This window comes from Papio anubis, chromosome 17 (assembly GCF_008728515.1).
Source record: "Papio anubis isolate 15944 chromosome 17, Panubis1.0, whole genome shotgun sequence".
NCBI lineage: Eukaryota > Metazoa > Chordata > Mammalia > Primates > Cercopithecidae > Papio > Papio anubis.
This window is the reverse complement of record NC_044992.1, coordinates 52,062,204-52,083,966: the sequence shown is the minus strand read 5'-3', so window position 1 is coordinate 52,083,966 and position 21,763 is coordinate 52,062,204. Positions and strand designations below refer to the sequence as shown.

The following is a 21,763-nucleotide window of genomic DNA, read 5'->3' as shown; positions in this document are numbered from 1 at the left end:
ACCCGACACAGAATGAACCCAGATGGTAATGTTTGGGAAACTAAAAACTGATCAGTAGCCAGGTATGGTGGCGCACATCTGTAGTCCCAGCCACTCAGGAGGCTGAGGTGGAAGGATCGCTTGAGCCCAGGAGTTGGAGTCCAGCCTGGGCAACATGGTGAGACCTCGTCTCTTTAAAAAACAAAAAATACAAAAATAAAAATCGATAAATAAAACAACACACATTTTGCAAGAACACAACCCAATCAAAAATGATACATCAAACACAATAGAACGTCACCTGAGGGATGGGCACAAAAAGGCCGTGATTATAGGAATGAAAACGAAATAAAACCAGAGAGATCTTGCACCTCACCAAAGACAGCTGGTAGTTATAAGGATGAGGGTGGTCCCAGGGTTGAACTCGCCCCGCACCAGAACCAACGGTGCCCGGGGAAGTACTGACTGAGGACAGGGTAGGAGAGATGGTGGGTCCAGGATGCCACTTTGCCTAGGAGCTCTTGAGTTGGTATAGCCCCAGGGCTTTTTTCAATCTTCTCTTTCTTGTTAACAAAGTCCTCTGGAACTGATTCTGTAGTTTTTCAATTTGCTACTGACACCTAGAATGAAAACGGAATTAAAGACAGAAATCCAGTCCTATCCCTGTTATATTGGGACCGTCTTACTGAGAAAGTCTCCTGTGGAGACCACCATGCTGCCCTCTGAAGTCACCTCCCATGGTGGCCTGGGGAAGGTCCTCCCCGCTGTTCGCCTCTAGCCCTTCTGCACTCAGGAGAGGCCTCTCCTGCCTGGATAGCCTTTGCACAGCACGCTTCCCCTCACCATTGTCCTCTCTGTTTTCTAGTGGGAGGTCTGAAGAGCCCTTGGAGGGGAGAATATAAAGAACCAAGACATCCACCACCAAATCAAGCCAATTATCACCAGACCCTCCATGCCCAGCCGAGGGAGCTTTCGCCAAGGGCCCCAGAGCCTCGGCCAGTTGAGGAGACAACAGGCAGAGCCCCTAAGCTCCAGCCTCCTCTCCCACCAGAGCCCCCAGAGCCAAACAAGTCTCCTCCCTTGACTTTGAGCAAGGAGGAGTCTGGGATGTGGGAACCCTTACCTCTGTCTTCCCTGGAGCCAGCCCCTGCCAGAAACCCCAGCTCACCAGAGCGGAAAGCAACCTTCCCGGAGCAGGAACTGCAGCAGCTGGAAATAGGTACGGGCAACCATGGCTGCAGCTGGGGCCCCAAGCACTGGCCGCGGAGGGAGGCCGGCGCTTCTCCTTACCTGCGGTGTGGGCTTTCTTCCAGCCCCTTCCCCAGCAGCTCAGCTTCTACAGACTGTGCAGGAAGAACCCCTGAAAACACAGCCAGCCTCTTCCCAGTCTTTCACAGCCATTTTCTTCCACTTTTCCCTGCAGAATTATTCCTGAACAGCCTGTCCCAGCCATTTTCTCTGGAGGAGCAGGAGCAAATTCTCTCGTGCCTCAGCATCGACAGCCTCTCCCTGTCGGATGACAGCGAGAAGGTGAGTCAGTTGTGGCCCCGCAGCCATGGCTTCAGGGGTGTGGTTCTCCCGGTCCTGGCACAGAGCAAATGGCTTTGCATCCAGCTAGTGAATGGACTCTGCAAGTAGTGGGTAAAGGGAGGGTGATGGGGGTCACCCCTTCCTTCTGGTAGGGGTCCTCACTAGGTCGGGGGAGGTGGTCATGGTTCAGAGTGAGAGAAACCATGGGAATCTACCCTTCTGGGATTAGGGAATGTGTTTTGCCACCAGAGATAATGGGGAGGCAGGCCTTGGTCCCCCGTGGAGGCAACCCTTACCCTCCTCCAGCTGAGGGCATGAGCAGTGGCCCTTTGCCTCAAATGAGACCCAAGCCAGAGATGGATCCTGGAGCCCAGGGCCCTGAGTCCGTACCCAATCCTGTTGTTTCAGAACCCATCAAAGGCCTCTCAAAGCTCGCGGGACACCCTGAGCTCAGGCGTACACTCCTGGAGCAGCCAGGCCGAGGCTCGAAGCTCCAGCTGGAACATGGTGCTGGCCCGGGGGCGGCCCACCGACACCCCAAGCTATTTCAATGGTACAGTCCAATTCCCACCTGCTCAGCAGCCCCCATGGCAGCTGATCTGCCTGGAGCTAGACAGCCATTGAGGGATTGTGTCTCCCCTCCCCTGGCACAGTGGGAGGGAGGAAGGCACCTGGTCCCAGAACTTGAGGTTCCTGGCCAGTAAGTTGGGTTTCGAGCAAAGGTCCCCATCACCCACGAGCCTCTCCTGATTGGGCAGTGAGGGACCATTATCCCCTCATTGGCGGCTGATGGAGTCCCAGAAGGTTCCCCTAGCTTGGGGAGGAGAGCAGTCTCTCCTGACCTGGAGTCAGGAAACTGAGCAATTAATCTCTTCTAAAGGGAAAGGAACAGGACCCATGAGCATTTTAATCAGAAACTCAGCAAAAGGAGCCCCCTCTGAGATCTGAGGTCAAATGAGAAAGACAACATAAAATTCCTTCGTTTTCAAGCTTGATTGCATAGGTTATGATGTGGCTTTGCTAGAACAAGGGCATCATCAGATCGGAGTGCCCTGCTCTCCAGGGCAAGTGTGACTCATGGCAGCAGGCCAGAGGCCACTTCAACTCGGGGAACAATCTAAATTGCCCATAATCTAATTTAAGGATCTTTGTGTTCAGTTCCTTTCTGCTTTGCATCCAAGTTGAAATACTACTTCCCCATAGGAGCCAACCCTAGCTCTTAGCAACGCACAGGCCAGATCCCAGGTACTGGCAGCCAGGAAGAACTAGCAGGTGTATATAACACGAGGGCTGTTCCAGCCTGAATTTTTTATTTTTCTTATAAAATGCAACTTTGTGACTGGGTGTGGTGGCTCACACCTGTAATCCCAGCACTTAGGGAGGCCAAGGCAGGTGGATTACATGAGGTCAGGAATTTGAGACCAGCCTGACCAACATGGTGTAACCCCATCTTTACTAAAAATATAAAAATTAGCTAGGTGTAGTGGCACATGCCTGTAATCCCAGCTACTTGAGAGGCTGAGGCAGGAGAATCACTTGAACCTGGGAGATAGAGGTTGCAGTGAGCTGAGATTGCTCCATTGCACTACAGCCAGGGTGACATCGTGAGACTCTGTCTCAAAAACAAACAGAAATGCAGCTGCGCTTAGACCAGCCCAAATTTTATCTCTGCTGCTCCATCACACCAGGCCTGCTCCCCTCTACATTAAGGGCAGAGTGACTTTTAACAAAAACATTCCCTCAGCCCCTGCCAGGACCCTGGTCCTTGGAGAGCCAGCAGCCACTCTCCTGACTGTCACCTTGCCCGCCTTCTAGGTGTGAAAGTCCAAATACAGTCTCTCAATGGTGAACACCTGCACATCCGGGAGTTCCACCGGGTCAAAGTGGGAGACATCGCCACTGGCATCAGCAGCCAGGTAAGGGGGGCAGGTACACTCTTGACCAGCAGAGTCCCAGAAGCCAGTGCACCTGGCCCCACCCTCCAGGAGGAAGGCTTTCAAAGAAGTAGAATGGCACTCTAGGGAATACGTGGAATTGGCCTTCGACGTCCCCCAGGGCCTCAAAGTAAGACTGGCAGTGGGGACGGAGAGGTCCTCCAGACCCACACTTGGGCTGGGTGGGATTCTCTGAGTCCTGTGGAATGACAAACAGACAGTGCCCTTAGGGCTGCCAGTCTGGCTGGAGGGAGATGTCTTTACCTTTCTATGTGGCTTCTGAGCCCCATGCCATGATCTCAGCCCACTGGTTTGCTCCACCCTTAGATCCCAGCCGCAGCCTTCAGCTTGGTGACCAAAGATGGGCAGCCTGTTCGCTATGACATGGAGGTGCCAGACTCGGGCATCGACCTGCAGTGCACACTGGCCCCTGATGGCAGCTTCGCCTGGAGCTGGAGGGTCAAGCATGGCCAGCTGGAGAACAGGCCCTAACCCCACCCTCCACTGCCGGCTCCACGCTGCCGGAAGCAGCCTTCCTGCTCGGCGCACAACGCTGCCCTGAAACACAGGCTCAGCCGCTCCCAGGGATCTGCCAGCCCCCGGCTCAGCAGTGGGACCAGGGCCTGGCAGCAGCAAGGTGGGGGCAAGCAGAACGCCTCCCAGGATTTCCCACCTGAGTCCTGCCCCACCCTGCTGAGAAAACACTCTGCCACGTGAGGAGACAGAGGAGGACGGCAGGAGTTCCCTCGGGAAACAAACAGGATCTTCTCTGCCCTGCTCCAGTCGAGTTGGCCTGGCCCGCTTGGATCAGTGACCATTTGCTGGCAGACAGGGGAGAGCAGCTTCCAGCCTGGGTCAGAAGGGATGGGCGAGCCCCTCGGCCCCTCACCCTCCAGGCTGGTGTGAGGGTGTCGAGTGTGTAAGGGCCCACACTCAGGCTCAGTGCAGAACCAGGTCAGCAGGTATGCCCACCCGTAGGTTAACGGGAGGCCTCTGACCCCCTTGCCCGGCCTCACCTGGCCAGCTCATCCCTTTCGGGTGTAGGGGAAAGGAATGCCTGATCCCTGAAGGCTCCCTGGTAGAATACACCACGCTTTTCAGATTGTTGTAACACAGGTCCTGAGTTGACTTCTGGTTCAGCCAACGACCAAAGAAGGTGTGTAAGTGAAGTGGTTCTCAGTCCCCAGACACGTGCCCCTTTGCTGCTGGCTATCACTCTTCCCCAGCGCAGCAGACCCTGAGCCCCTTCAGGCCCAGCACTGCCCCAGACTCACTGGCGCTCTTCCCTCATCTGTAAAGGTGAAGGGTGATGCAGGATGTGCCTGACAGGAACGGTCTGTAGATGGACATGATCAATACTAAGGAAAGCAGCAGACGGAGACGCTCCGGCACCCCAGCCCCACTGTCAGCGTCCAGCGTGCGGGCCCCCCAGAGCACAGCTCACACGAACACTCACCCTGCCCTGCCCCGGGCCGGAGGGTACTGCTGACGGCACTTTGCACTCTGATGACCTCGAAGCACTTTCATGGCTGCCCTCTGGCAGGGCAGGTCAGTGACTCTGTAAGAGCATTGCAGTCCAGGAGATGGGGTGAAGGGACAGTCTTGAGCTGTCTACATGCATATGACTCCTCAAACCTCCTCCAGATTTCTCTAATAGCAACCACTTCCCCATTGCCCCAGCTTAGCCTCTTCTCCCAGGGGAGCTACTCAGGACTCATGTAGCATTAAGTCAGCTGTGAATTGTCAGGGGGGTGTCAGCTAGCCTCAACCTCCTGGGGCGGGGGACGCCGAGACTCCTTGGGAGAAGCTCATCCCCACGTCTTGCCAAGACAGCCTTTGTCCAGCTGTCCACAGCGAGCCAGACTGCTCCCGGGGAGACAGCCCCGGCCCCCAGCACATAAAGAACTGCAGCATTGGTACTGCAGTGTGGGTTGTAGAGAACTCTTTGTAAGCAATAAAGTTTGGGGTGATGACAAATGTTTCCAGGCCATTGGTGTCCTCTCTCTTGCCTGCCGGCTTGCTGAACCTCACGACACTAACAACTGCCTCTCTGCCTTCTTGGTGAGATCTTTTCAAGTCCCCCTTGTTTTGGACAAGGACTGTTTCAGCCTTTGAGTGGGGCTGCTTTCCCACCACTCCTCCCAGTGGGTGCTTCTAGTCCCACCTCTGGGCTATTCATTCAGACCAGTTAGGCAAGATGCCTTGCCCAGTGGCATCAGGGAAGTCCCTTGCCAAACACTGCCAGGCTGAAGGGTGGAGGAGGCGGACGACAAAGCCTGCATGCTTTGTGCCACTGCCCAAGTCAGGCAGCCCTCTACCACCAGAAGGGAAATAGGGATGGATTCTGGGCCCTGACCAGCTAGGGATGCTGGATGCACACCACAGGCCCTCCACCTTCCCCTCCTGTCCTTGAGGCCTGGACTCAACCCTTTCCGCTGCCTCCTGAGCCCTGCATGGGGCCAGGGATGCCCTTGTGGCTGAGTTCCTTGGTCATGGAGCTGGGGCACACGTGATGCCTTATCGAATCTGGCTCCACACTCCCTGTGTGCACAAGTGTGTGTGCGCGCAGCTTGGGTTGGTTTAGCCCGTTCTTGGAAGGGCCCTGGGACCACGAAACGGGCGGCAGCCCTGAGCCCCTGGCGTGCAGAGCGGGTGCAAGTCCGGTCCAGTAGAGTCAAACTTACCTGCCGCCTGCCTCTTGCTCTGGGCCCGCAGCGGAAGCGCGAGCCCTACTCCCGAGGTCTTTGGAGAGGGGTTCTGGCTTCCGGCCCGCAGCCTTCGGAGGACACCTCACTCGGGCCGTCCCCCGCCTGCCCGCCCGCCCGGAACCTAAATGCGGCTCCCTGCCTGCGGGGTCGCGGCAGGGACGTCACAGAGGCGGCGACATCACAGGCACCAGCGCCTCCAATATTTCCAGCGCCCCCCAGTCTCCCAGCCAAAGAGCACACTGGAGGCTGAGAGGCAGCATCTATCAGCCCGCTCCCCGCCTCCAGGACAGAGCCCCGGTCTGCATGGGGGTGACAGGTGGGAGCGGGCGGGCGCCCGGGGGCGGGTGTTCGGGCGGGCGGGCGGGGAAAGCGACAGTGAGTGGGGGCGGGGCGCGGAGGGGGCGGTCAGGAATCGGCCCGGGGCCCGTTCCCCTGCTCCCAAACCCCCGGCACCTGAAAGGCAGGTCGATCCCCCGCCAAAGCCCACCCGGTGCCCCTGACTATGGCTCCCAGCCTCAGCCCCTCCGTGGTGCACATCCGCGTGCGCGCACGGACACGCATGCGCGCCTTGTGGTAGGGACTGCAGCGTCAGTGGTTCTTGAAGGGGTTCTGAGACCACAGAAGGAGCAATGGCCTTGTGCACAGGAAACGACTCATGAATTATCCTGAACTGCAGATCCAAAAAATCACATCCAGTTGTCCCTGCTTGATGCTTTGCAGGGAGGAGCGGCAGTCTTGAGCAGATTTTCATTGAGCGCCTCCTTGGTGTCTTGTACTCTTCTCTGAACCAATGAGCAAAGATGTTTGCCCCTAGTGCCCCGGGTCTCCCCTTCCCGTAGGAGCGTCAGATCCCCCACTGAAATGGTGGCTTTCTTTTGGGGATCCTCTCTCCCAGAAGGGCATGGGCCAGCATTAAAAATGATCAAAAATTAGGTGGGCATGATGGCTCAACGCCTGTAATCCCAACACTTTGGGAGGCAGAGGTGAGAGGATCACATAAGGCCAGGAGTTCAAGACCAGCCTAGGCAACATAGCGAGACTTTGTCCTCTACAGGAAATGTTTAAAATTAGACAGGTGTGGTGGCATGAGCCTGTAGTCCCAGCTACTTGGGAGGCTCACTGGAGCCCAGGAGTTGCAGTGAGCTATGATGGCGCCACTCCAGCCTGGGCCACAGAGCAAGACCCTGTCAAAAAAAAAAAATTAACCAGAGGTCGGGTGCAGTGGCTCACACCTGTAAGGAAAAACGTAGATTGGACAGCCAGGTCTGTCATGGAGAGGATTACACTGATTATTTGAATTGGGCTTTCAGGCATGAGTAGGACTTTGCCAGAAGAAGACTTTCCAGGTATGAGAAATAGCATTTGCAAAGGCATTGGGTGCAGAAGAGCCTGCCGTACTCTGGGGGTAGCTTTGGCTTAGGGTGAGGAACAGGAAGATGGATGCCAAGAGATGAAAAATGAAGGTAGACATCAGATCAAGAGGCCACATGGAGTTTGGGGGTGACCAGAGGCAAGTGAAATGTAGCAGGCTCACTCTGGGGTCATTGAAAATCCAGGTTGGAGGGGGACATGGTTGCAGTGGTCCCACTGGAGGACTAAAGAGATTTAAGACAGTGCAGTGAGTAGCATCCCAGAGTCTGGAGTCAGCCAGACCTGCCTTTGGGTCGTGTGCTGCTCTTAATAGCTGCATGACCTCATACACGTTTCCTCATCTGTGAGAGGAGAGCTGTGGCCAACTGAGCATAGGGTAGGTATGAAGATTGAATGTGCAAAGCACTTAGCACCAAGTGCCAAAGGGTAGGAAGATGTGGGTTTGTGTTGGCTCTGGTACTGGGAGATAAGGAGAGCATCAGGGGTAGGAGGGCAGGAGCTTCGGAGTGAGGAGGAGTCACAAATGACCCAGGTTTCTCATTTGGGTGAAAGGATGAAGGATGAATGGGGTGAGGAGTGTGGGATATGGAGAGATGACAGACTAGAAAGGGAGACAGGAGTCAGACAGGCAGAGCCGTGGTGGCCACACTTAAGAGTCTGGACATACAGGGTGTGAATTTGAGGTAAGAAATTAGGCCAGGCACGGGGGCTCACGCCTGTAATCCCAACACTTTGGGAGGCTAAGGTGGGAAGATTGCTTGAGCTCAGGAGTTTGAGACCAGCCTGGGCAACATAGTGAGTCCTCATCTCTTTTTTTTGGTTTTTTGTTGTTGTTGCTGTTGTTGTTGTTGTTGTTGTTGTTTTTGAGACAGAGTCTTGCTCTGTCGCCCAGGCTGGACTGCAATGGCACCATCTCGTCTCACTGCAACCTCCGCCTCCCGGGCTCAAGCCATCCTCCCTATCAAAACCTAACAAAGACATTATAAAGAAAAGAAAATTATACACCAATATCCCTCATGGATATGCATGTGAAAATGCTGGAAAAAAGCCAATCAGATTCAACAACATATTAAAAGGGTAATACGTCATGACCAAATGAGGTTTATCCCAGTAATGCAAGGCTGATTTAACATTTAAAAAAATTAATTTATAGCTGGGCACGGTGGCTCACACCAATAATCTAGCACTTTGGGAAGCCAACGCAGGTGGATAGCTTGAGCCCAGGAGTTCAAGACCAGCCTGGGCAATATAACAAGACCTATCTCTACAAAAAATACAAAAATTAGCTGGATATGTTGGTGAACACCTGTAGTCCCAGCTACTCCAGAGGTGAGGTGGGAGGATCACTTGAGACAGGGAGGTTGAGATTGCCATAACTGTGCCACTGAACTCCAGCCTGGGTAACAGAGTGAGACCCTGCCTCAAAAAAAATCGATGTGGCCCGGCGCGGTGGCTCAAGCCTGTAATCCCAGCACTTTGGGAGGCCGAGACGGGCGGATCACGAGGTCAGGAGATCGAGACCATCCTGGCTAACCCGGTGAAACCCCGTGTCTACTAAAAAAATACAAAAACTAGCCGGGTGAGGTGGCGGGCGCCTGTAGTCCCAGCTACTCGGAAGGCTGAGGCAGGAGAATGGCGTAAACCCGGGAGGCGGAGCTTGCAGTGAGCTGAGATCCAGCCACTGCACTCCAGCCTGGGGGACAGAGCGAGACTCCGTCTCAAAAAAAAAAAAAACAATGTATTTTACCATAAGCAGAATATAAAAATATAAAAGAATTATCACCCAAATAATATAACATTACTCATATGTTAATGTATTATAATGTATGTTATGTACACATATATAATAAAGAAAAACCATATGATCATCTCAATAAATGCAGAAAAAGCATTAGGCAAAATTCTCAATAAATGCAGAAAAAGCATTAGGCAAAATTCTCAATAAATGCAGAAAAAGCATTAGGCAAAATCCAGCATCCATTCCTAATTAAAACTAAGCAAACTAGGAGAGGAAACTTCATGAAGATGCCCAAGCTAATAAAAGGCATCATGAAGAAACCTACAGCTAGCATCATCCTTAATGGTGAAAGGCTAAACACTTTCCCCTAAGCTCAGAACGAAGGGAGGACGTACACACACACTCCTACTCAACATTGTATGGAGATTGTCCCCAGTGCAATTAGGCAAGAAAAGGAAATAAGAGGAACAAGATTGGAAAGGAAGAAGTAAAAGTGTCCTGACTCACACACATTATTGTCTATGTAGAAAATCCGATAGAATCTAAAAGGAAAAAAAAAGCTATGAGAACACATGAGATTTTAGTATGGTTGCAGGATACAAAAGATGGATCTATTTCTGTGTGCTAGCAACAAACCACTGGAAATAGAAATTCTTTCGGCCAGGCACAGTGGCTCATGCCTGTAATCCCAGCACTTTAGGAGGCCGAGGCAGGCAGATCATTTGAGGCCAGGAGTTTGAGACCACCTGGCCAAAATGGTGAAACCCCATCTCTACTAAAAATACAAAGAGTGAGCCGGGGCCAGGCGCGGTGGCTCAAGCCTGTAATCCCAGCACTTTGGGAGGCCGAGACAGGCAGATCACGAGGTCAGGAGATCGAGACCATCTTGGCTAACATGGTGAAATCCCATCTCTACTAAAAAATACAAAAAAACTAGCCGGGTGAGGTGGCGGGCACCTGTAGTCCGAGCTACTCGGGAGGCTGAGGCAGGAGAATGGCGTAAACCCAGGAGGCGGAGCTTGCAGTGAGCTGAGATCTGGCCACTGCACTCCAGCCTGGGCAACAGAGCGAGACTCCGTCTCAAAAAAAAAAAAAAAAAAGGGCCGGGCGCGGTGGCTCACGCCTGTAATCCCAGCACTTTGGGAGGCTGAGGCAGGCGGATCACAAGGTCAGGAGATCGAGACCATCCTGGCTAACACGGTGAAACCCCATCTCTACTAAAAATACAAAAAAAATTAGCCTGGCGTTGTGGCGGGCACCTGCAGCCCCAGCTACTCTGGAGGCTGAGGCGGGAGAATGGCGTGAACCCAGGAGGCGGAGCTTGCAGTGAGCCGAGATCGCGCCACTGCACTCCAGCCTGGGGGTCAGAGCGAGACTCCCGTCTCAAAAAAAAAAAAAAAATTTTTTTCAATTATTTCATATACTGCAGAATATTATTTGAATCCCTAATAGAACATTCTCAAGTCAGGCACAGAGATCTCAAGCTGAGTCAACATCTGACTTTTTCTCCCAGCCCCAGTGCTATTAAGAGGCTCACACAACAGTAATTTCTTCTCCTGTCCATACCCAGCTGCCATTTATGGAGGGGTTGAGGCTGTGGGTGTTGATTAAACTGCCCAGGGAAATTTCGTAAAGGGAACAAAGGCCCTGAGGTCAGAAGCCTGGCGAACAGCAGGACCTGGGGCAGGGGGAGTTGGAGAGGGAGAAGAGAGACACATGAGGAAGCCAGGGAAGCGTAGTGATCAAGGAGGTGGAGGGTTGGGGGATACATCCCCCAAGACCAGGCTAAAGCAGATGGTCCCAATCCCAGGACCAGCCATGCAAGGACCCCTCCCTCCAGCCGCTACATCTCTAGGAATAGACTGCAGTACATTCTCATCCTTTCAGTCGCTTCCTGGGAGCGATTCTTCCCAGTCAGAGCCAGGGCTGTCACTTCCTGCCACACCCCAGGCTGATGGGGACCCACCTTGCATGATGGCAGGGTCGTCATGATGGCCCCACCATCAACCCCTACGCATGGTCCTGGGTAGCAGAGAACAGGGCAGCCTGGTGCTTCCCACCCCCACAGGGTGAAGAAACATTCTGCAGTAAAAGATACAAGCTTCCAGGGAAGGGTGTGGGGTTGGGGACGTTCCCAAGGAGTCAGTCTCCCCTGCAGAGGGGGATCTGAGCTCCTAAATCGTCGGCTAGGTGCTAGCACCACCTCAGATCACACACCCCGGGTGGAGGACTTGGCCTGGAGTCAGTGATGGATGATCCAGAGAGAGTAAAGGAAGCCAGCAGAAGAGCAGGAATGGGGAGATGGGGAAGGTTCGCGTGGGGCATGATGGGGACTCCATACAGTTACAGGCTCCTGGGAGTAGCCAGGGGCCAGGGAGTTAAGAGTTTCCTGAGTCAAAACCGCATTCAAGTCACCACTTCAGCTATGATCAGCTGGGGGGCCTTGGGCAAATGGACCTGTCCTAATTTTTTGTGTTGAATCCATGAGATAAAGCAGGTAAAGTGCCCAGGCTATGGAAGCGCCCCATCATGGTCGGGGTACTGTTAGCAGTCACAGTTTTGGGGGAAGGAGATGGAACAGGGAGCCTCCGAGGAGGCAAGGCACAGACAGTGGAGGGAGCAGGACTGGAGGATAGGAATGGCTACCGGCTAGGGAACAAGGAGGGCGGGGCAGGTGGGTGAGGGAATGCAGCTGGGAACAGAGAAAAAGAAGGGCAGGAGGAGGTGGCTGGCTCTGGAATCCCTCCGGGACTGTCCTCTACCCTGCAGCTCCCTGCCCTCACCTCCTTTCCCCTGCCAGGTACCCATGGATTTCCATGCTGCAGCAAAGGGTCAGTGGAGGTTGCAGAGATGCGGTGAGAACCATCCCTGATCATCACAGGCCTCCCCCGAGCCCTCCGGGACCTCCAGCCTCGCCCCTGACACCACCAATCCCCCAACCTAGGATCTCCCTCCCTTCCGCCATTTTCAAAACCTCCCCGGCACCAGTGTCCAGGCCAAAAGACTGGGGAGGGCGTGGGGTATCTACCCTCCCACTTCTGTTTATGCCCTCAGCCCCTGGCAGAGGAAGACTGAGGGGTGGTGAGGCACACCCAGGGACAGAATAGGACCTGACCCCTCAGAGCTGCCTGGCTTGCTGAGGACAGAGCTGCTCAAGGCGGGGGTGGGCAGGCACTTGAAGAAAGAGTGGGCAGGTGGGTGGGAGGACATTGCTCTGGGGCTCCCCTGCTGGGGACTAGTGTTCTGGGCACTAATTTGCGAAGTGAGTTGTCCCAGCTCACCTGCAATGCTTGATAAAAATGAGATTCCTGGGCCTTACCTCCAACCAACTGGATTCCTCTTTTGCGGGGTGGGGGGGGCGTGAGTTGGCAAGGAGTTTCCTAAACCCCCTCAAGTTTCAGAATACAACTCCAGGCTTCCTGGTGGCAGTGGAGTGGGACAGCCAGGGGAGGGGATCAGTTGGTGGCGGGGTGGTCGGGGGGAGGTGCATCTTGCCAGCCTCTGTTACAAGGCAGAGGGCTTTGAGGGCCCCAGAAACCCCCTTCCCGCTGAAGCCACCACCCACCCCACAGATCCCCATCACCCACTCTGTCTCCTTCTGTCTTAGAGATGACTTAAGTCAACACCAGATACAAGAGGAACAGGAGGTAAAAAGGGGGTGTCCTCTTACGGGGAGGTGGTAGGCAAGTGGCAGGGCTCTTCCCTAAGTCTCCATCAGCCCCTACCCTTGACAATCCTGGGACCCTAGTACCAGGCCAGTGTGGGTACACTCACACACACACCCCCTCACCAGGCAGGTCTCTGAGAGGAGGCAGGCATGGGGTTGGGGGGCGGGGGGAAGAGAGCAGGACCCGGGGCAGGGGTGGGGCAGGGACTCGGTGCCAGGGAGGGCCTCAGGGGCAGGACCTCCCGCTCCTGCCTCCTCAGCTTTGAGTTGAAACATTTCAGCTGGAGGCAGACATGCTAGAGCAGAAGCCCCAGCTCAAAGTGGACCTGGCTCCAGACCCAGACCCAGACCCAGAACTGGAGATCGGACAGGTGCCGGCTTTACTGGAGTCAGAGCTGTACCCAGCCCTCAAGCTTGAAACTGAGCTGGACACAAAAGCCAACTGGAACGAGGAGTCTGACCTCGAAGAGCCCCTGCAGCTGGTGTGCCAGATAGAGTCCGTCCACTCCAACATGGCGCCGCCCACGCCGCAGACCTTCAGATCACGGAGTCTGAATTCAAACTACGGGAGTTTCACGGAGGAGAACCACGTGTCTGCCTGCCGTCACTCCATCAGTGCACAGACCTCCAAGCACCTCTTCTGGGCAAACAAGCTCATCCAGGCCTCAGAGCACAGCCTGCAGCGGGCCATCAACATGCAGCTCAACAATGGCAGCGCAGGCCAGCCCATCAGTTCCCGGCTCCGGGAGGCCATCCCCACTGACACCCTGTGCTCCAAGGAGCAGCTCCAGGGCCCCGATGCCCGCTCAGCTCCTCCGGCCACAAGCTTCCAGGAGCCAAGCCCCCTTCTGTCCTCAGATCTCCCGCCACCCATTGGCCTGGCAGAGCTAATCACCTTTGCATCTTCCCTGGCCATGGCCTCCTCCAGCAGGACGGACATGCCCAGTTTGGAACACAAGATGAAAGCTCCACCTCAGGAGGCTCTGGAGCCTTCCACAGAGCCCCTCCTGATCACTGCGGGGGAGCAAAAGCCAGAAAAGCACGCAGAGGCCCTACCAGAGAAACCACATGAAGCCAGGGCACCACTGAAATCTTGGAGTCAGGAAGACAAGAACTTCACTCAATCTTACTTTGACTTCAGCAAGCCAGGGATCAAGAGGGCCACCATCGAAGGGCAAATGCAGCTTCTCCAGCCACCAGCCACGTCCCCTGTGCTGCAGGGAGGCAAGGAAGAGTGAGTGAGGCCAGCCCCACAGCTCCCATAGAGGGGCTGTGCTAGAACATAGGGGGGTCCTCACACAGCCGGCTAGGGGTGGGGAACACTGGAATGAGGACCTGGGAGCAGGATGCGGTGGGCTGTGACGCCTCCACCTCAGTGACCTCATAAAGGCTGTTGGAACAAGGTTCCAGTGGACTGAGGTGCAGAGCCAAGGCAAGGGCTGGAGGAAGCCTGGGGACCAAGGAGGGTGGGCACAGGGGCCTGGGTTCAAACTGGGAAGGACCACGCTGGCATTAGGTGGCTTCCCACCCTGGGGGTTGGGCCTCACCGAGGTCGGAAATGCTCAGGCTGGGGTCTGCCCTGTTGAGAACAGGTTGGCCCCAACCCTGGAGTCCAGGACACTTTTCTTGAGGGGAGAATGAGGACGCAGGGCACTCCAGTACACCTTGCTTTCTGGTGGTGAATGGACACAGAACATAACCTTAGCTGCCCAGACACAGGCAGCAGCAGAAGACCCCTTACCCCCAGTGACCTCTTCAGAGGGGCCTCTGGGCTCAACCCTCTCCTTCAACCACCCTCTGGGGCCCAAGTGACACTCTCTCTTTTGTGTTGCAGCTCAGTGCCGCCAGGAAAAGAGAAACAGAATCCATTATTGGTGAAAATCCATTTTAAGCTGTCAGCCCCCACAACCCCAGAGAAATGACTAGACAGAACCAATAAAGCCTCCAGTGCTGGCCGTCGGCTCAGACTTTTGTGCAAATGCCCCTGGGCCAGGGAGCTCACCTGGCTGCTGTGTCCTGGTCTGCCACCCCATTTTTTAGCTGCCCCAGCTCCACCTGCCCCCAGAGGGCAATGCCACCCTTGTCCTGGCCACCCATCTCTCACCTGTCCACTCCCCAGGGTCAGTTCCCTTCACTCCCTCCTGGCCAGCCCTTTAGGCCGGCAGAAAGACTTGTGGCTGGTCTTGGGGAGGCCTCGGTGTCCTCTGAGGCTTCCATTTCTTAGACTGTGAAATGAGGCTTCCTCTTGGCCTGAGGCCAGGGAAGTGTTGGGATCATCTGAGGAGATGGCCTCCTGGGCATGGACTGGGCAGGTGAGAAAGTGGGTCTGAGGGGGATCTTTCTGCAGTCTTCATGGGGAAGGCCTGGCATGGGGAAGGGATGGTATCCAGGAGTTTGAAGGGGAGGAAAATGAGGCCGAAGGACTGGTCCTCCACGGGTAACAGGCCGGAGCTAGAAGTACCTTCAAATGCAGGAGAGAGCCATACATCACCCAGACGTGTGCACACAGACATCACCAGCTGCCCAGCACATCACACATATAGCACCCACACACAGAGGAAGCAGCATACGACACCCATGCCCATGTACACATGTGCCTGACAGTCACATGTACCAAATATGCACACAAGGCCGGGTGTGGTGTCTCATGCCTGTAATTCCAGTACTTTGGGAGGCAGAAGCCAGCAGATCACTTGAGGTCAGGAGTGCGAGACCAGTCTGGCTAACACGGTGAAACTCCATCTCTACTAAAAATACAAAAATTAGCTGGGCGTGGTGACATGCGCCTATAGTCCCAGCTACTGGGGAGGCTGAGGCAGGAGCATCTCTCGAGTCCTGAAGGCAGAGGTTGCAGTGAGCTGAGATTGCACCACTGCACTCCAGCCTGCGCAACAGAGCGAGACTCCATCTCAAAGAAGAAAAAAAAATGCACACAAATGCACACGCCTCCCACCCAGGGTTTGGCCTTGGAGGCCGAGAGGGCAAGCAGTATAGACTGACTTCTGGCAGAGTAGAGATGGCAGCAAAGGAAGGAAGGGGATTCGGAGTGCATGGATGGACAGGGATGTGGACAGGGAAGCCTGGGGGAAGGAGAATGGGAGGCTGCGCCATGGCCCGGCCTCAGGTTCCCTGCTAAGTGAAAGCCCAGCCTTGTGGATCTTCAAGAGCCTGCCCAGCTTTCGGAGGGTCCAAGGAGAGAGATGCCTAGGGCCTGGAGGGTGTGATTAGGAAGGGGTGAGCAGTTCAGAATGGGTCAGGGCCAGGAGGAGAAGCGGGCGGGAGACTGGAAGGAAGGACAAGGAGTAGCTGCAGAGGTGGGTGTCTTGGGGGCGGTGGCGGACTGAGCCAGAATCACTGGGCTCTCAGGACTAATCTTTCCATAGGTTTTTTTAAATTAATAGACTTTATTTTTTAGAGCAGTTTTAGGTTTGCAGCAAAACTGAGTGGAAAGTACAGAGAGTTCCCATGTACCCCTGTCCCCACCCACATACAACCTCCCTGGTTCTGGACATCCTGCAGTGGTACATTTGTTACAATTGATAAACCTACAGTGACTCATCATCATCACCAAAAGTCCACAGTTCACACTGGGGTTCACTATTGGTGTTCTACATTCTATGGGGGTTTGTTGTTTTTGAGACGGAGTCGTACCCTGTCACCCAGGCTGGAGTGCAATGGTGTGATCTCAGCTCACTGCAACCTCTGTTCACCTCCTGGGTTTAAGCGATTCTCCTGCCTCAGCCTCCCAAGTAGCTGGGACTACAGGCACCCGCCACCATGCCCATCTAATTTTTGTATTTTTGTAGAGACAGGGTTTCACCATGTTGGCCAGGCTGGTCTTGAACTCCTGACTCTAGGTGATCCACCCACCTCAGCCTCCCAAAGTGCTGGGATTACAGATGTGAGCCACCGCGCCTGGCCCGTTCTATGGGTTTTGATTGTAGTGTGATACAGAGTTGTTTCATTGCCCTAAAAGTTCTGTGCTCTACCTGGCCCCTTCAACTCCTGTCAACAACTGGTCCTTTTACTATTGCCACAGTTTTGCCTTTTCCAGAATGATTTGGAATCAAACGGTATGCAGTTTGTTTGGGTTGGCTTCTTTCACCTGGTAATACACGTTTAAGGTTCCTCCATGTCTTTTCCTGGTTTGATAGCTCATTTATTTTTAGTGGTGAATACTATTCCATTGTCTGGGTGTATGACTGTTTATTTATCCATTCACCTACCAAAGGACATCTGGGTTGTTGCCAGGTTTTGGCAATTATGAATACAGCTGCCATAAACATCCATGTGCAGGTTTTTGTGTGGATATGAGTTTTCAAAACATTTGGATAAATACCAAGGAGCACAATTGCTGGATCATGTGATAAGGGTGTGTTTCATTTTGTAAGAAACTGCCAAACTTGTCTTCCAGATTGGCTGTACCATTTTGCATTCCCACCAGCAATTAATCAGTTCCTATTGTTCCACATCCTCACCAGCATTTGGTGGTGGTAGTGTTTTGGATTTTGGTATCTGAATAGGTGCATAATAGTATCTCATTGTTTTAATTTGCAATTTGCTGATAACATATGATGTTGAACATTTTTTCATATGCTTACTTTCATTTGTATGTATTCTTTGGCGAGGTGCCTGTTTAGATTTTTTTTTTTTTTTTTTTTTTTTTTGACAAGGCCTCATTCTGTCACCCAGGCAGAGTGCAGTAGCTCGATCATGGCTAATTGCAGCCTTGAACTCCTGGGCTCAAGTGATCCTCCCATCTCAGGTTCCCAAAAAGCTGGGATTAAAGGTGTGCACCACCATGCCTGGCTAAGCTTTTTATTTTTTGTAGAGATGGGATCTTGCTGTGTTGCCCAGGCTGATCTCAACCTCCTGGCCTCAAGTGATCCTCCCACCTCAGCTTCCCAAAGTGCTGGGATTCAAGATGTAAGCCACCACGCTTGGCTTTTGCCCTTTTTTTTTTTTTTTTAAATCGGGCTGTTCATTTTCTTACTGTTGAGGGGTTTTGTTTTTTTGGTTTTTGAGACAAGTTCTCTCTCCATCACCCAGGCTGGAGTACAATGGTGCCATCACGGCTCACTGCAGCCTTGAACTTCTAGGCTCAAGCAATCCTCCCTCCTCGGCCATCCAAAGTGCCGGGATTACAGTCCTGAGCACCATGCCTGGCCTCACTGTTGAGTTTTAGGAGTAATTTGCAGAGGGCAGAAGACCAAGAGATCGAGTCATCACTGAGAACAAACAGGTGACCAGGTCTGGAGGAGGGTCCTTTTCCCTCACCCAGGGTGGGGGGAATCACTGCCCTAGCCCTTTCCCCAGAATCCCCTGCATAGAGGGCTGTGGTACAGTTTCATGTGGAGGATCCTGGGAGGAGGTGGAACCGTATACCCACAGGCCTGGTCCCAGGTCTGAGTACCTACTCAGGAGTCTGAGTACCTGAGTGGGCTGGACCCCTCTGCCTCTCTCCTTCCTGCCTCTAAGGCCTCCACAGCAGCCTCAAAGGCTGCTCATATGAGATCCAGCAGAGGAGCAGGCAGGCAGGATGCAGAAAGGGAGGCTGCAGCTGCACACTGCCCGGCTGACCCAGACGGAGCTAGCACTAGCCATGGCCACAAAGGCTGAACACACCATGAGGAGGGCAACAGAAATCCAGGGCCTTGTGGCTGCCCATCCAGCAGAGTCAGGTCCAGATGCTGGGTCTGAGAGGTGAAGGCAAGGACCAGGGGCCAGGCCTTGGGGGCCGGGTTTGGGGTAAGGCCTGGCTGGCCCTGGCATTTCTATGCAACAGGTGCAAAGACCTTTCCAACCTCTTTCTATCTCCTGGGGCAGCTTGACAGGTGAGACACCCCAGCAGCTGGCAGGTGAGGGCCCCAGGACTGGGAGTAAGGAAGAAAATTAGGGGGTGCTCAGGGAAGAACTACAAGGGATTGCCTGCCCTGAAGCTGGAGTCACTGCAAGAAGCAGTGTTTGCAACCATCCCTCCATGCTTGTCTGATTTGCTCATCTCTACAACCCTAGAGCTCACAGAGTGTGTGTGTGTGTGTGTGTGTGTGTGTGTGTGTGTGTGTGTGTGTGTGTGTGTGCCTGTGTGTGTGAAGGAGGGAGGAAAGGAACAGAAAACTCAATGGATTGGTATATAGGTGAATGCAGGTATTTAGATGGATGGATAGATAGATGATGAACAGGATGGAAAAGAAGGGAGAAGGTAAAGGAGGAGAAAAAATGAGGGGAAAAATCTGAGTTCCCCTGCCTCATGGGGCCTAAGACCATAAGGGTAAAGGCAAAAGAAACCACAGCCCCATGCTCCCCCAAACAACATGTCCTGATATTGGCAAGGGCCCCTCAAAGCAGAATCACTTTATTCATCATCAACAATGTTCAGTGCCTACAACATGCCAGGCACCAGCAGGGCTCCAAGGCACTGTAGCTTCAGAGCCAGACTGCTAGATGTGACCTTGGACATGAATTTTGAATGTTTTTCAAATACGAGTTTTGGACATAAGGACTGGATGGGCACATAACATGTACCAATACACAACAGCCACTGCTACTCTTTATATTAAAAGTTACAGGCCAGGTGTGGAGGTTGATGTCTGTAATCCCAACAGTTTGGGAGGCCAAGGCGGGAGGGTTACTTGAGCCCAGGACTTCGAGACCAGCCTGAGCAACATGGTGAAACCCCATCTCTACAACAAATTAAACAATTAGCGAGGTGTGGTGGCACGTACCTGTGATGCCACCTACTCAGGAGGCTGAGGTGAGAGGATCGTTTGAGCCTTGGGAGGTTGAGGTTGCAGTGAGCCGAGATCTCACCACTGCACTCCAGCCTGGGCAAAGAGTGAGACTCTGTCTCAAAAATAAATAAATAAATAAAAATTTAAAACACCCAGGAGGGAGTTAGAATGAGCCAAGTCATCAGTTCCACCTGAGTTAGAGTGGGCAGCTCTCAGGGTTCCTGTGTGGGTGGTTTATCTTGCCACCTGTCCCCCTCTACCCTCAGCCTTCCAGGATATCTTCAAACTCTTCAGCTCCAGCCCAACGGGTACCGTGGACATGCACAGCATGAAAGGCGCCCTAGGCAATGTGGGTATCCAACTGAGTCCACAGGAGACATTCGAGGCTCTGCTGCAGGTGGACTTGGATGGTGGGTGCCCCATCCCTGTCCTCTTGTCCCCTCCCACCTCCAGGCATCCTTCTAAAGAATACCTCCGCTTCCCACAAAATCCTAGCCTGGTCCTATGTTAAAGTTCCCTCTTTCAGGAAGCCTGCCCTGACCAACACACCTATCTCATGGCCTGTAAACGTTGCTACTGTGTTAATCCTAATCCTGATGTGGGAACCCCCAAGGCACGGGTCATTTCTCCCCCATTCAAACTAGGGTCTGCCCTTGGCTAGAGGCAGGACTAGATTCTCTAACACCTGGAACTGCCAGCAGGCATCTGTAAGGCAGGCCTTCTGCAGGGGCAGGCACCCACAGCGCCCCCTCCCCTCTCTCCCCAGGTGTTGGAATCGTAAGCTTCAGTGACTTCCTGGGTGTCTTCAATGACAACCACCGCTTGGCTCAGTGCATAGGTGAGGGGCAAGGCTGGTGGAGGAGGGGTGGGCCTGGCCTAGGGGGAGCCCCCTCCTCACGCTCCTTCACCTTTTTTGTCCCAAGGCGGGTGACGAACAGCCAGGTCTGTGACCCCCAGGGACTGCAGACCCTGTTCTTGGAAATACTATTCAAGCTGCTGGGCCTGGGCTTTGTGCCCTCCAAGTTGGCACAGGAGGTGATGAGGTGGGCACAACCATATCAGCTCCACGGGACCCCTGATGTTCCTGCCCTAGAGACGGGAGCCTTGAATTCTGGGTCTGTTTCCTGGGCCCCAAGTCGCCCCAGGACAAAGCAGTGGCTCCCGGCCCTGCTTTGGCTTCCGCACCTGTGAGACAGAGAGGGCTGGGGCTGGGGGTGTCTGAGGCGGCCTCCCCGCCTCTCTTCTCCAAGCTACTACTTCAAGAAGCAGTGGGCTCTGGGGCTCAGCCCAGGCTGCGGGGGTTGGGGGGCGCTCCACGCGGGCCTCACCTTCTGCCACGCGGCGCGCATCAGCGGCCTCTCCAACTAGGAGCTGGCGCGCTCGCTGCACAGACTGCACGAAGTAGGTGAGTCCCCGACGGGGCGGGGTGCGCGGGTACCCGCGGGAGGGACCTCTCCCAGCCGCTCACAACCCCCGCCCTCGCCTCCTACCCCCAGGACCCGCTCTGAGAACCGTCTCCTCCTCTACCTCCTCCCGGGCACCCACCCTAGGTGCGCGCAACCCCTACTCTCAGATTCCTAACCTGGAGGAGTCGGCGCTCCCGGAACGCGGGACACGAAGCCCTGCCGCGGGCCCCGGCTTCCGCCTGAGCCAGCCCTACTAGCCCGACCGCCCCAAGTTCCCGCCCAACCCGGGGCGTGGCTCGGCCTAGGTGAGAGCCGGCGGGCGGGGGAGGGATACGCAGTGAGGGGCGGGACAGGTGCGCGGAGGCGGGACAGACAGATGGGGCAATACTGGCTGGCGGAGGGGAGAGGCAGGGGAGGAGCGTGGGCAGGCCCGGAAGAAATGGGGCCCCGGCAGGGGGAGACGGAGGCGGCACACGCGGAGATGTAACGCGAGGTCACTCATGGCGTCACTACGCACTGGGTAAGGCGAAAGGAAAAGGGACCAGATGCCCAGGTAGGCGGCAGGACTGGCGCAAATGGGGCGGGGCAGCCGGAAGGAGAACTGCTGCGGGGCTGGCCGGGCGGGTCTGACCCCAGCTGCCCACTCGCCCTTGCGCTGGCCCCCTCCGGCCTCCCGCAGGGATCCCGGGCCAGCCACGA

General features: G+C 54.6%; 2 protein-coding genes and 3 long non-coding RNA genes across 8 annotated transcripts in view; 3 read left to right on the top strand and 2 right to left on the bottom strand.

The window, feature by feature from the left end:
* MAP3K14 (mitogen-activated protein kinase kinase kinase 14) overlaps positions 1-5,424 on the top strand; it is a 54,187-nt gene extending 48,763 nt beyond the window's left edge. Inside the window, exons 12-16 of the mRNA XM_003913206.4 lie at positions 845-1,198; positions 1,403-1,509; positions 1,918-2,062; positions 3,325-3,425; positions 3,771-5,424. Coding sequence (XP_003913255.2) covers positions 845-1,198; positions 1,403-1,509; positions 1,918-2,062; positions 3,325-3,425; positions 3,771-3,935 — 872 coding nt within the window. The 3' untranslated portion in view covers positions 3,936-5,424. The remainder of the gene's footprint in view (positions 1-844; positions 1,199-1,402; positions 1,510-1,917; positions 2,063-3,324; positions 3,426-3,770) is intronic.
* Positions 277-4,557, bottom strand: LOC103878880. Its single transcript, XR_004179459.1, has 3 exons — positions 4,460-4,557; positions 1,270-1,488; positions 277-599 (listed from the first exon to the last, which is right to left on the bottom strand). It is a non-coding gene; the product is annotated as an uncharacterized LOC103878880 (long non-coding RNA).
* A 696-nt stretch (positions 5,425-6,120) lies between the features above and the next one.
* On the top strand, positions 6,121-14,882 carry SPATA32 (spermatogenesis associated 32). 3 transcript variants are annotated; one of them, XM_009190872.4, is made up of 6 exons: positions 6,121-6,467; positions 7,462-7,497; positions 12,061-12,115; positions 12,868-12,907; positions 13,209-14,161; positions 14,762-14,882. In XM_009190872.4, the coding sequence occupies exons 1-6, from the start codon at positions 6,455-6,457 to the stop codon at positions 14,847-14,849; spliced, it is 1,185 nt and encodes a 394-aa protein (XP_009189136.2). In that variant the 5' UTR covers positions 6,121-6,454; the 3' UTR covers positions 14,850-14,882. The 3 variants fall into 3 exon arrangements, with proteins under 3 accessions (XP_009189136.2, XP_003913256.2, XP_009189138.2); XM_003913207.5 differs by lacking the exon at positions 7,462-7,497; XM_009190874.2 differs by lacking the exons at positions 6,121-6,467; positions 7,462-7,497 and having other exon boundaries at positions 12,045-12,115; positions 13,188-14,161.
* LOC110741628 lies at positions 14,048-15,650 on the bottom strand. The gene is made up of 3 exons (XR_002518169.2): positions 15,032-15,650; positions 14,475-14,599; positions 14,048-14,141 (listed from the first exon to the last, which is right to left on the bottom strand). It is a non-coding gene; the product is annotated as an uncharacterized LOC110741628 (long non-coding RNA).
* A 2,365-nt stretch (positions 15,651-18,015) lies between these two features.
* Positions 18,016-21,411, top strand: LOC116271064. Of its 2 annotated transcripts, XR_004179461.1 has the most exons (5): positions 18,016-18,169; positions 19,925-20,068; positions 20,425-20,496; positions 20,582-20,701; positions 21,209-21,411. It is a non-coding gene; the product is annotated as an uncharacterized LOC116271064 (long non-coding RNA). The 2 variants fall into 2 exon arrangements; XR_004179460.1 differs by lacking the exon at positions 21,209-21,411 and having other exon boundaries at positions 20,582-20,990.
* Positions 21,412-21,763: the final 352 nt, after the last annotated feature.

What these genes read in the sequence shown, in the direction of transcription:
- SPATA32 (XM_009190872.4), top strand. An exon ending in AGATACAAGAGGAACAGGAG is followed by an intron (nt 12,908 to 13,208) that starts GTAAAAAGGGGG and finishes GAAACATTTCAG; the next exon opens with CTGGAGGCAGACATGCTAGA. An exon ending in CTGCAGGGAGGCAAGGAAGA is followed by an intron (nt 14,162 to 14,761) that starts GTGAGTGAGGCC and finishes TTTGTGTTGCAG; the next exon opens with CTCAGTGCCGCCAGGAAAAG.